Here is a 13,162-nt window from a genome sequence, read left to right on the forward strand (position 1 = left end):
CCTATTCTGCAAAAAGAGTCATTTACCAGGACACCATAAATTTGGTACAACTTGTTTGCTGGATTCAAACTGACAGGTTCTGTAGCTAGCTGCAACTTCCCAGATAGGTGTACAGTATCCTAGACCAAAGGAAAATCTACAGATTGTGAAGTGGTTGAAGTTTTGATAATTGTTACAGTCCTGTATTTTGACCAGAAATGAAATTAGTCTAAACCCCTGTATATAAAGATTTATTCCATACCACTGTCCATCGTTCTGCATTATTACCAGGCAACAGGGTTATTACATAAGATTGGGATTCTTAGGTTAACCCTAGAACAGAAGAGATACATTTTGGTTTTAAAACATATTAAAGAAAGGAGAAAGTATATCCTTTTCTGATCTGGTAAATTGCTACTGCACATATTCATCAAAAAAGAAGACAACTTTTTAAAGAACATTATAGGCATAGCATGAGCCAGGTAAAACCAAGAAAAATCCAAATTAAGGCAGGTGCTGTGTGTTCAGCTAAACCGGGGATAGATAGCACATTAAATCTTTTCAAGAACACCAGAGGTGAGTTGCCCTGCTGGGGAACAGCCACATCCATCATGGGCTGACAGCCACCAGCAAGGATAAACCCAGCCATGGCTCAGAGAGCTACTCTGCGGGTGTCCCAACACTAGACCATCTGTTCCAGCTTTGGTGGTGACTCCCACTCTGCAACAGCTTTGTGCCATGAAGATGCCAAGTCAGCACCTGCACCGAAACATTGCCATAACTCAGCAAGAGAAGTTCCCTTCTGCAGCACACCTGCAGCTGGAGCTGGGGTCTATGTGGCTTTCCCAGCATGGGGTCAGGACTTTAAATGTGCCACTCTGATACACTAAAATTTGGGGACCTTGATTAATTTTTAGACTTTCAGGTAAGTTATACCAGTAAATACCAATAAACATATACTGTAGATTTTGCTGTAGTATTCACTCATATTTATATATTCTTTCTTGTATTATGAAAAATAAACAAGTCAGTCAAGGTGTTAGTCATTACACATGCTTTATTTTATACAAGTGAAAGGAAGACATTAAAAGAACACAACAAACAGGTCATTTTCAGCATCATTACCTCCCATTGTGACATTCTTGCTGGGGCAGGGGAGGAGATGGAACTGTTTTCAGGCTGTTCCGTGTAATGCTTTTTTTATCTGCTCCAGTAATTGCTTTCAGGTGCTTTTTCTGTTGTTGTTTACTTGAAAGGGTGCAGATCTCCTCTCTCCTGCTACAAAGCCATAAATAGGAAAAACTGTAAGATGAGCAGACAAAAGCTTCCAGCCTCTCTCCCCTAAGTGGCTGCTTGCTCATGTATCTTGGGTTTTCCTGGCTTCTGCCATACCTTTTTCATTGCCTGGAGAGAAACCATGGAGGAAGAAGGAGAGGCGATGCACTCCAGATGACCAAAAATATGCTTCTCTTTCATTGCCTCAGTCCAAACCAGTCCCCAGCCATGGCAGGAATGGGAAGTCAGGACATCACTGGAAAAACCTCCCCTCACTTGTGTGGGGGCAGGAGGAGGTGCAGCAGGTTCAGGTGTTGCCCACCCTCCCTGTGGGTGAGTGCTGTGGGTGGACTTCGAAGATGATGTGCTCAGTTGCCCTTTCCCAGGACCCCTGCTGCTCCCCAGCCAGGTGGCATGGGCTCTCCTGTATGTAACACGAGGCATCCTGTCCATGTCTGTGGCTAAGCCCCAAGGCATGTAGCAGGAATAGGGGGTTAGCCTGGGCAGTGGGAACACCCCCTCTGGGCACAGTACTCCAAGAGTATGTCCCCCACCTGGCAGGCTAACACATCCATCCAAATTTGCACATGTGCACCCAGCAAACATGTTCTTCTAATACCTCCTTTCCTCCACTCCCTTGCCACCCCCACTGCCTGTCACTTTCTGTAGTTACTTGGATATTGAATTAGAAACATTTAAATATACTCTTTGATCCTCCACTAGAAACGGTAGCCCAACACATTTGGCTGTTGGCAGATTGTGGGGACTCTATTCACATGCCTATAAAGAAAATATCTATCGTTTTGTACAGAAATCCAGCTGTGTTCACACACATGCCATGGCACATGCTGCATTGAAGTGTGATGACAATCACAACTGAAAACACAAGATGCTTTCAGGGCCCTGTAATTGAAGCAAAAGAAGTAAAGGCTGTGCTTAGAGCCCATAGTGATCAGTACCAGGCCATGCACTCCACAGAACACTGCCTTGTAACTGGCAGCATTTGACAGACTTTCTAATTGGTTTCCAGGGCCGGTGGCTGTTGCTTGTACAGAATTGAAAATCAGAGCCATATAGGGCCAACTGAGTGGCTGAAGTCTGTGCTGCCCAAGTTAACCTGCAGCCAAGTGGCAGCACAGGATCCCTGAGGGAGGTGAAGCAGGGGAAGGAGGGCTGAAAAGGGCTGGCAACCATCTGTGGCTACTTGGGAAGGTGCCTTGTTACATTAGTGCCCTGCACCTCTGCCAAGGGATGGGTGTTTTTTGCTGGCAGCAATGACTTCTTCACATGCCAGTGTCTTCTTGGGGGCATGACTTTTAGTGGAAGTCTGAAGGCCAGTCCCACTGCTGAAGCTGCCTGCAAGTCCCCCCTCCAGGAACCTTGGCAGGGATGTGATTGTTGTGCTGCCAGCCATCATGAGCCTGTGTAATGGGGCTTTTGTATTTCTTATCTTGCCTTATTTGGCTTCCCACAGGTGTGTTTACACTTGCCCTCTCCCTCTTTCTCTCTTTAAATACATGCTTGTACATACCCTACAAGTGTATGTAGACCAAAGCATACCCATTTATGTACTGTAGTTGTGATATTGTTGGGTTATTCCCCTGGATTAAAGGACTACATGCTAAAGATGCCCATATATGCTTGAATATTCATGCAACCCTTTGATAATTATTTACCATCAGTCTGATGGGCTGGGTTTGATTTTCTACGGCAAAATTTCAGTGTCACCAACTTAAACTTGCTGTCCAGAGACCAAAGAACTGAATGCCCCATGTCAAGCAGCAGGAAGGATTAACCTCTCTACTTAGCAGAGTTTACCCAGGCTTAAATAAAAGAGCTTTACTAGAAGAGCTGAAACAGAGAAGGGAAAAACAATAAAGCATCAGCTTGGAAAATGTGGTGAATCTGCCCAGACTCAGAGAAAACTATGGAGAAAGTTGCTCTCCTGCACCTGAAATGCATGTGGATTCAGGGAAGATTACAGTATATTCCAAGAAAAGTACTCACACCCTTCTGGCTTTGCAGAAAGGTCTGAGATATCTATGTTGCTATTTTTATTAGATTCAGCCTAATACTATCTTGCCAGATACTTGCTGCCATTAGTCTCCTCTTTCTCCACAACTTCTTCTCTACCACCCCTTCACTCTCCAAAACTTTCCCAAAGTATTCCAGTTTTTTTAAATAAGGAGCAGAAATACAACAGCGGCTCTTAGAGACATACCTGGTTGGTCAGATATTCCTTCCCAGAAACTTTCCTCATCATCACTGAGCCCAAATCTTACTCTTCTCACCTCTGCTGGCCCCTGGGGTTTTTGGGACACAAGCACTCCATTTCTCCCAACTTTTAAATGCAAGATTTTTTAAAAGAAAAATTCCCAAACTTGATTGTAATTAGCAAAGAAATCCCAGCCTGAGCAGTTGGACTCCTGTGCTCCTCTGCCACTGGCAGGGGTCTGTCCTGTCAACAGACAAAAGTTTGAGCTCTTGCCCTTTTAAATCTCCCAGCCCCCAGTTTGAGCACATGTATGTAAATATATATATACACACATATATGTTATCAGGGAGACCATGGGAGAAGGGAAGGCAACAAAGAATCTCCCACTGCCCTCCACTTTGTGGGTACACTGAATTCAGGGAAGAGATTCACCATGTGAAGGACCCTAACAATTTTAAACAACTAAATGAGGAACACTGCAGAGAGCCTATGTGATTGTCTAAGCTCACTTGCATTGTAAACTACATGCTCCTATGCCCTGGAGTGTCTCTAGGGAATCTCCACATTGGGATGAGCCTTATTCTGAAGGTATGACCAAACTATGCCATCTCTGCAGTTCAAGACCTGTCTAGAGAAATGCGATCTGGCCCCATGTTTGAAAATAACTCTGCTAGCCAGAGATCTACTAAGATGTGTCCCTGTTAGCTGGCTTTAGCAGAAACCACAAAGCTAAGACAATTCTGATTCTGAATAACACAGGACTAATTTTTTCCCTATATGTTTTCAGGATAGTTTGAGGTTATAAAATACTAATTCTATAAAACAATATCAGTCTTAACTTGGCTGCATGTTCATAGAGGTGTTAATTTTTTTTATAATTAACAGGAACATCAAATCAAGAGAGCACTTGTTTAACATTTCAACACACTTTTGTCTGAAGTGATTCACTCAGCTTGTTTTCCTGGAGAAGGTGTTTTCTGGGCCTGTAATCCCCTAGGTATGTGTTTTCTCTTCCAATACTGAACTGGAATGGACGTATGGAAAAAAATCTTATCTTGTTAAATAATACCTAATACCACTCCCAGAAAAAGTAATAATGATTTGGCACCTCTCCAGCTATTAATGCTTTATGAGCAACTAACCCCTCAATATGCAGAGTTTTCATCCTTCTTCAGTACAGGAACAAAAAGTCCCAGGGACACCAACTCATTTGCCAAGTTTCTCAAGCTCTGCATCATCATGGCTTCCACAGATGCTCATTGTAATAATAAAAATCATGGTGTATTCTTTGATAATTATTTGGATATTTCAAGCAATTTCATAAGGTTTCTTACTCTTTCTCTCTTTCTTTGGATTTTTACTTCAATGACAGGTATGAACTCTATGCATAATACAGGGAACGTATTTAATACACAACAGTTGTTCTCCCCGATGCAAGTGGTTTCTATAAAGGAACCATCCATCACTGCTATATAATAAGCCATACCTTTTCCTGAACTGTCCTTCTGAACTGACATATGTGGGGATAAATAATATCCACTATAAAACAGGGAACATGCAAGTACTGAAGTTACTCCTGGAAGAGTTACTAATTTGAGAAAAAACTATTAAAAGTGCCCAGATAACTTATGAATCCAAACCTCATTTTCAAAAAGAGATGAGATCTAAAACAGTGAAAAGATGTAAATGGCTAACCAACACAAATAACCTAAACTCTAATGTGCCTACCCCAGACTGTTTTACCTCTTCAGCCCTTCTCCTTTTGCATACAAGTTGCACACTCATGCTTCCATCAGTGACTTTCCCTGGACTTGTATATATCCGTATGATCATCTCAGGACTTTTGAAGATCATTCTTACTTCCTGCAGAGGTTAGTCTCTTTGATACATCCCCCTTCTCCCACTGGTGACTTATATAAGAATGTCTACGACTGTCCAAGAGCCATAATGTGCTTCACTGCCCATGAAACCTACATGGTTCCTAACTACTCAGGAACTGGTGATTGATTAATATGTCAAAACCAAAATGTTTCATGAAAATATTTTTGATTCTGGAAATTTTTGCCATACCCAAGCTGGAGCTTTCTTGTCAGTCTTGCAGGATCAAGCTGCTGTCCCCTGGCAGCAGCTGACAGACAGCACATCTCCGGACCAGTAGCTGCAGCTCCCAGGCTCTGCAGCACAGCAGGGCACATGGCTGGTCTGGAGGGCCAAGAAAGAATGGGACCAAGGGGTTTATATGCCACACATCACATAAGCAGTCCAGGAAATGCTGCAGAGTCACCTGTGACATCACTGCACTTCAGACTTCGCAGCCACCTGAGAAGAACCCCTCCCCCCCAGTCCATGGGCTGCATCTGATTTTAGAAAAGATGAAAAACAATTTTTTGAGCTTCCTAGAACAAAATATTTTCAGAATTTCATTTCCACAGGAAAGGTAAAACTTTTTCAGGCCCTGTTCCAATTCAGAACAAAAACTGTCTGAAAATGTCAGGATTTCCCACAGAAACAAAATGCCAAGTTTTGAGCTACATTTTTTTTAAAAAATCTCTTTTTAATTTGAGTCCCAGAGCATGAATTGCTAAATATTCTGTGGAAACTGTAGTTTCAAAGCTCTTGTTCCTTATGAGGATATTTCAAATTCCTGCACCCACATCCTTGACCTGGAAGTCACTTCATCCATGTGCTCCTCCTTCTTGATTGTGTATTACACTACTGTGTTGTAGGGTATTTCTATCCAAATGTGGAACTATGATTAGGAAATAGAATGGCAGACTATCTGTTTAAACTAAAATTAAGTGAAATGATGTGATGCAAAGTGAGCAATGTGTGACAAAAACATAATAATGTGCAAACAGAAAGGACCTAATTGTGTTTCTCTGATCACCACAGGGAATTGGCTACACTTTTCCTGGTAATATAGAATGATGATGGATGGTCAGGTCCTTTTGTATGCATGGGTTTCTTAATTTCTCCTACCATGGACTGTGGCTCCCTAGCAATTGGTGTGGGACCTGATCCTCTGCTGCTTGTTCAGGGACTCTCACTTATTCCTCATGACACCACTTAGGCTTCATGGGGATATTCACTTACTGCACAAGTGAGCCTGCTGGCCTGCTCAGAGAAGAGTGGGGATGGGAAGTGAAAGTGACGGAAAGGTGGAATTATTAATTTCTAATGCTCTGAAAAAACACCAGTTTTTAAAAGCACAGAAGGCTAGAAATAAACAAGACATTACAAGCAAGCTACATCCTTTCCATTTCAAAGATGTTGCCTGAAATTTTGCACATTGTCCTTTGAGGTGGCAACAAGCCTTGGCTTCTCTAGCCTTCCTTCCCCAACAGAGGAAAAATCTCCTCTGCCCAGCCCTGCAGAGACTGCTCTAAGAGTCAGTAAGCTGCCATTTCTGCTAGTCAGTGTGGACTCCAAACACCTCCTTTCCACCTCCTCTATTTTCTTCACACTCCTTGTTCTAAATCCTTGTGCTGTGGTCTGCAAGATAAGAACCTGGAGATACAAATGCAGAATAAATTCATCCCTGGATGAAGCTACAAAATTTTTCTGAAGCTACAAAATTTTTCTGAAGCTACAAAATTTTTCTTTCTCCTAAACTCAGGAAACAGGGTACCCCAGTGGAGGACGTGAGTCTCACCTATTTATTATTGTTGTCTGGACATAATCACATGCTTTCAGTGAAGAAGACTAAGATTCTTCCTAACAGGCCTTAATTCACAGCTCCTTGATACCTGGAAGTGAACAATTCTGCTTGCAATAAAAAATAATCTCCCAAGAGGACCTCTGATCTTAAAACAAATGCTGTTTAATTCACCACTCATTAGGAGTGTATCTGGATTGATTTATTAAGCACTTCTGACCCCAAATCTTTTGAACAGCATTCCTTCACGATTAAATAGGGAACGGATTTGGGCAACACTTCTGGCAGGCAGACTGGAAGAACGCAAGTGATTCCTAAAAACATTACTATCGTGTAACTTAATGAAAATATACTACATGTTGGCATCCACTTGGCCTAGACCTGAATGGATATGTTTTCCAGCCAAGGCACTGGCAACTTCTGTAGTAAATATGGCCAGAACAATTTATTAATTATACATTTGTGGTTGTTCCACCTTTGTGTATTTTAGAAATATGCAGTCACATTCAATCCATCAAAAAAAAAAAAAAGGCAATATCTTTGGGTCCAAAGGAAATCAATGTTTATGGTAAGTACACAACAGTCTATAGCAGCAGACAGTATTATACCATCTAGGGAATTGGTTTCTACTTTCTGCTTAGTATTCAAAGAACAGAGAAATGGATAAAACTATCCTGAAAGTCTTTTATAAGTGACTGGCTACAGACAATTGCTTTCTAGTTGAGAAAAACAAACTTTCCTGCTAGTTGTACCCAGGTAATTACAAACATGAAGAGACTTGGCCGCTGTTCTTTAAGCATATAAACAAAACACTTCAAACCTTCCAATAAGAATCAAGAGTGAAAAATACAACCTCCTGCTATATACCTTCCCATCCTCATTTGGCTGTAAAAGCAGTATGAAACCATGGTTGCTGCATGGAATAGGCTGTTGGCTGCATGACTTGTTTGGCCAACAAAGGTATATGCAGCAAATCTGGTATGTGCCTTCCCTTCTCTTCTGGCTTCTGGTTAACAAGAGAGTGCAGTATCTGGCTTGTCTCTCCCTGCAGAGATACAAGAGCAGAGAACCTGCCAGAATATTTGCATCTACATAAATCACTAAGAACAACTGTTGCTTTAGGTGCCACTAGAATGCTAAGCAATGCCATCAGGTCTCATGACTTCATCAGAAGATTCCTAAAAATGTGAGCTATTATCTTCAATCAGACGTCCTGCTTGCAGGAGACTAAGCGGTCTGACTTTAGGCACCTAACTCTCCAAATCAGATGTCTGTTTCTGGTGGGTTTTCTCTGTTCTTAGCAGAGCGCAAGGGCTCCTTCAGACAGTGAACTAGATGACAGAAGAAGTCAATAGTGACGGATTAAGGTCCTGAAGTCAGTTCCCATTGCCTGAAGTTATTAAGAACTGTGCAGAAAAGACCTACAAAGACCTGCAGAAAAGACAATTGAACATTGTCCAACACAATGTGGCAACAGTAAGGATCTGACAACAGGGTTTTCTGTGGGGTACAGGCAGGTTCCTATGAGCCAATTCCATCTGGAACACGTAGAATCACAGCTGTTTCATCTGGTGTCAGAAGGGTCAAAGAGCAGCATCCCTTGCTCCACGGGCACCCACACAGCTGGGAAGGGTGAGCTGATGGGACAGGTATGCACACCTTGCCAGGCTTCCCTGCACATAGGCTCCTGAAATTGGGTCAGGTTGTCCTCATTGAAACTTTGTTCCCAGAAGAGCTGACTCCTCCATAGGCGGTTTCCTAGAGCATCCCCCATATGATGAAATTGCGCATGGTCCCAGCTGCTTGCTGAGGTGGGTGCCATGAGAGCAGCCTGATCCAGTATGGTCAGCAGGCTCTCTCCTGAGATGTGAGCGGGAGCCTCAGCAGAGAGGAATGGAAACTGCCCATCTCCAGGCACTGTCTAACCCAGGGAACAGGACTTCTCTGCAATGTAGGTGGGAGCAGAATCCTTCATTCAGTAGGACCAACACATCTGAGAGCAACACAAAGCCATTGATTACCTTTCATTGCTAACAACTGGAGACAGAAAAGGCTTTATATCTTACACATCCTTGCTGAAAATGCATGGAAAGTTCGTTCACTCTTCTGAGACCTTTCCAAGGGGCCACACAAGTGGCAAGCTGAATAAAGCCAGACACGGCCAGATCTGTCTTTTGCTCGGGCCTTCTAGATAAAAAAATATGTGGTACATGAAAGAGCTCTTTGAAGTGACTGATGCTGATGCTGCAACACATTTGGATGAGGGCAGAGAATACCATGGCTGATGGTGTCAGGGGGGCTCTTCCTATTCATGAAGGGAGAAGCTGAGGATATCTAAGAGCTCTTTCCAATATACTATGTGTCTATGTTTAAAGGACTGAGTAAATTTAGATTCTGCTGAAAAAAGAGAAGAGTTCATGATGTGGGAGGGAGGGTAGAACAGCATCTGCTGCTCTGTAGTGGCTCTGTGTTCTGCCTCATGGTGCGGTTGTCTCATCGAGCCCACCTTTCCCTGAGTGGTTGCTACAAATTATTCTGATGGCAGAGGTAGTTCTTGGCACTGGAAAATGTTCCCCGTAGATGGCAGTGAGTAGATTTATTTTTAACCAAAAGAAAATTTGTGATCTAGGGTCTCTGGAATAAAACACACAAGCACCTACAGTAGGTGGTATTTTTACATTCAATTCAAAGAGCTACCAAATGACCTTTCTTCTCTTGGTGATGAAACAATTCAGTATGTTTGAGATGGGGTTTTCCATGTATATTTGTTGTAAAGTAAATAGACAGAAAGGAAAAAAAGAGCATCACGAAAAGCCAATAAAGAGAAAAATATCAGCTTTGTGTCATGTGCAGAACCACTGCAAAATCCACGTCATAGAACAGGCTGAGAGTTTGTGAGTTGGTAGAACTTTTATCATCTTAGGGTATATTTTAAGCATTAATTAGAAAACAAATGTTTAGTGTCTCAGGCTAAAGGTGTAACAAAGAACAAAATCCAGTCCACTTGCTCCCATTAGAGGCATTCACATCACCACCCTGTCCCAGATGAACCCCTCTGGGTGCTGCTCTGCTTATTTTAGGTCAGTCAGGTAGAGGAGACCAGAGGCACTCTCTTCTGGGAGAGCAAAAAATGCTGGGGTGACCTGGCAAGGTCCTGGCGAGGAAACAGAATGGTGCTTGTGTGGGAAGATGAAGCAAAAAATCCGAAGACTGAAGGAGTTACATGGGGTCATCATTGAGCCCCATACCCCTGCCATCCTCCTATTTTAAAAAGGGAAAACTCTAGGGCACAAAGCAAACCAAACATGAATCCAATCTGTTCACTTGGAAACTTTTCCCTGTTCATAAAGTCATGAATAGTTTTCAAATATTCCTGTGTGATTAAAAAGAGGAAATGCAAATATTTTATAAGCTTTGGGTTATAGAATTAGGCCTTTAATAATTTTACTTGGATTTATAAGCCCGATCCTGTCCCAGTGAACATGATGGGAGGTCAGTTATCAAGCCACAGGGGGCAAGATAAAGCTCTATATGAGTTCTATTTTTTACTCTTAGTCTTATTGGGCCCAGCCCAACTTCAGCTGAAGTTAATGAAAAGACTCCTGCTGACTTTAATGGGAGTTGGATTGGCCCTATTGTCCTTTGCTGAGTAAAGTAATTTTAAAAGGTCAGGAGGTGAATTAAAAGAAAAAGAAACAACTACATCGAGAAGCTTTATTCAACGTGCTCACCTTATAAAGCAGAAGTGTTGTCTTAGCTGGTGAGAGTAGTTCAAACTAGTCCTTGTAGACTCTGCAAGGATAACAAAGTATGGTTTTACTCAAAAAAACAAGTGGAAATTAAAATTGCTAAGTTCCGATTTAATGATTTCCCAGTGGCTTCTATCTGCTCAATTTACAAATAAAACAGACACCAAAGTTAGACCCTAATCTCAATGAGCAACCTTGTGCTGGTGCAATTCCACTGACGTTAATGGATTTCTTGATGCTTCAGTGGATTTCTTCTTGACTGACATGGGTGAGAGAGCTAAAAAAAAAGATGTGTTTCTAATTGCTGGGGCTACACTTCGACTTGGACTATGGACCTCTTGCTCTTCTTTCAGGACAGTCACTCCTCCATCTACACCTGAAGCAACTTGGTAGTCAAAATGACAGGGAAGAGAAGGAGGATTAGTTAATCAATCTTTTGACTGTGTAAAAATGAGCACAGCATTTTCCAAATGCTGCCTTGGCTCTGAAGGACTAAGACAAAAAAGAAAGAAAAACCTACAGTTGTGCTCTGTGAACCTTCTGGGTTTTGACTTGCACTCTGGGTCCTCTCCACCTCTAAAAAAGCAGAACACAGGTTTTATTACCATATTCAGCAGAAAAAACTATCAAGTGAAAAGTTGCAATTTTTACACAATACCTTTTCAGAGTCCAGTGGCATTGTAAATTATAGACCCATTTCCCTTGGAACAACTCTCATGCACTAGTTGTCAGAAGATGCTGTCGACAATCTGCTTCACAAAATTTTTCTTTTCCTGATTACCCCATTAGCAGGGTGTGTTTTAGGATCCAAGGGGCACAAAGCATGCTGAATTTCTTGGGAAATTTCTGAAGGTGTTTGGTTTTGAATTCTTTGCACTGTCCTTGCTAAATATTTCATGCTGTGAAATTCAGACAGTCTTCTCTGATACAGGCTGTAGCAATAGGAAAATTAAAGTCCACCCCAATTTGGTGTGAACACCCCAGACCCCGATTTATTGCCATTTTATATATACAAAAAAATCTCTACCAAGCTGAGATGAATCAGAGCCATCTTTCCAGCAGATGGCTAAAACTAAAGGGAGAGAAGGATGGCTTCATTGGGCTAATCCAAGAAAGGGAAAAGCTCTCTGAGCAGTTCCCTTTCCAGGCAGGTTAACAGTCCCCCTCTCAGCAGGTTCTGAGCATCAATGAACTAACCTTTTCCTCCAACCTCACCTCCCACTGGGTAGGAATTCAGTGCATGAGCTGAGGTCAGTGTTAATGCCATCCTTCTAAAGGCATCCAGCTTTCATTCACAAAACAAACCACTTTACTGACTTCAGAGAGAAAAGGAAGTAACCCAGGAGAAAAAATGCACAAAGATTTTCTATTAAGCAAGAATCAGTTTACAGTATAATACCAGTTGCAAAAGGGTCAAATCAAGCATTGATATAACATATCTTTAAAGCAGCTTCTTAAGTGAGAATCAATGAAAGATTATTTTGCCCATGTCTCAGCTTAATGGAACACTTACAAAAATAAGATGAGAAACTACAGCTGCAGTGAACACTTGTGCTGCCTGCTGCAGTTTACAGAACAAACATTTGGGATCTATCTGGCTAATCATGATATATTTTTCATGTGATCATCTGTTTATGCTTCTTTGGTTTATATTTCTTGGGACTGGGCTGCAAGCCAAGGGGCTGGGGGCTGGAGTCAGAAAACACCCCCCAGTCCCATGAGACCCTCACAGGACCCTCAGTCACAGCTGTTCCAGCCCCACATGGGAACAGGCCCCCCCCTACTCCTTCTGCCCATTCCTGAGGATGCAGTGTGCTTGTAGCTACATGGCTTAACCCCTGCTTTTCTTCCCTCAGCCCCTCTTGCACTGGAGCCACAGACTGGGTTCACATCTGCATATGCTGTTTTGTGCCCATTTTAGCCAAAAAGCTTCATGGTGCTCTGGGGTAGCTCAGCTGGGCCACTGATGGAAACACATATTTCTACACATTGTTTCCAAAAAAATTCTTTTTTTTCTTATGTGGCAGCATAAGGGACTTGCCATGGTTGGCCACTGAGCTGGGGGAGCTGCGGTGGCCACTGCTACCATGTCCCCAGAGGCTCTGGACTGTAGTCCCTGCACCAGACCATCCTCTCTTTCCACACATGACTCCCATGGCTGTTTTGCCAGGCAGAAACCTTCATCTTTCAGCCATGGGCATCCACAGAGGCTGTGCTTTCCATCACAGCTTGTGGCTCCCCACCCACAGCCCCACAGCCAGCTTGAGCCCCAGGGTAGAGGGCTGATTT

At 42.6% G+C, this 13,162-nt stretch overlaps 1 protein-coding gene across 2 annotated transcripts in view; it reads right to left on the reverse strand.

The window, feature by feature from the left end:
• Positions 1-1,199: 1,199 nt before the first annotated feature.
• The window catches only part of MSRB3 (methionine sulfoxide reductase B3), a 107,635-nt gene continuing 95,672 nt past the window's right edge, over positions 1,200-13,162 (reverse strand). The window contains exons 7-8 of one of the 2 annotated variants that reach the window (XM_017822158.1): positions 10,856-10,916; positions 1,200-1,257 (exon numbers count right to left, since the gene is read on the reverse strand). In XM_017822158.1, coding sequence (XP_017677647.1) covers positions 10,896-10,916 — 21 coding nt within the window. In that variant the 3' untranslated portion in view covers positions 1,200-1,257; positions 10,856-10,895. Of the gene's footprint in view, positions 1,258-5,635; positions 5,672-10,855; positions 10,917-13,162 lie in introns of those variants that run through there. The other variant, XM_017822159.1, reaches the window with a different exon arrangement.

This window comes from Lepidothrix coronata, unplaced genomic scaffold (assembly GCF_001604755.1).
Source record: "Lepidothrix coronata isolate B3197 unplaced genomic scaffold, Lepidothrix_coronata-1.0 Scaffold95, whole genome shotgun sequence".
Classification (NCBI taxonomy): domain Eukaryota; kingdom Metazoa; phylum Chordata; class Aves; order Passeriformes; family Pipridae; genus Lepidothrix; species Lepidothrix coronata.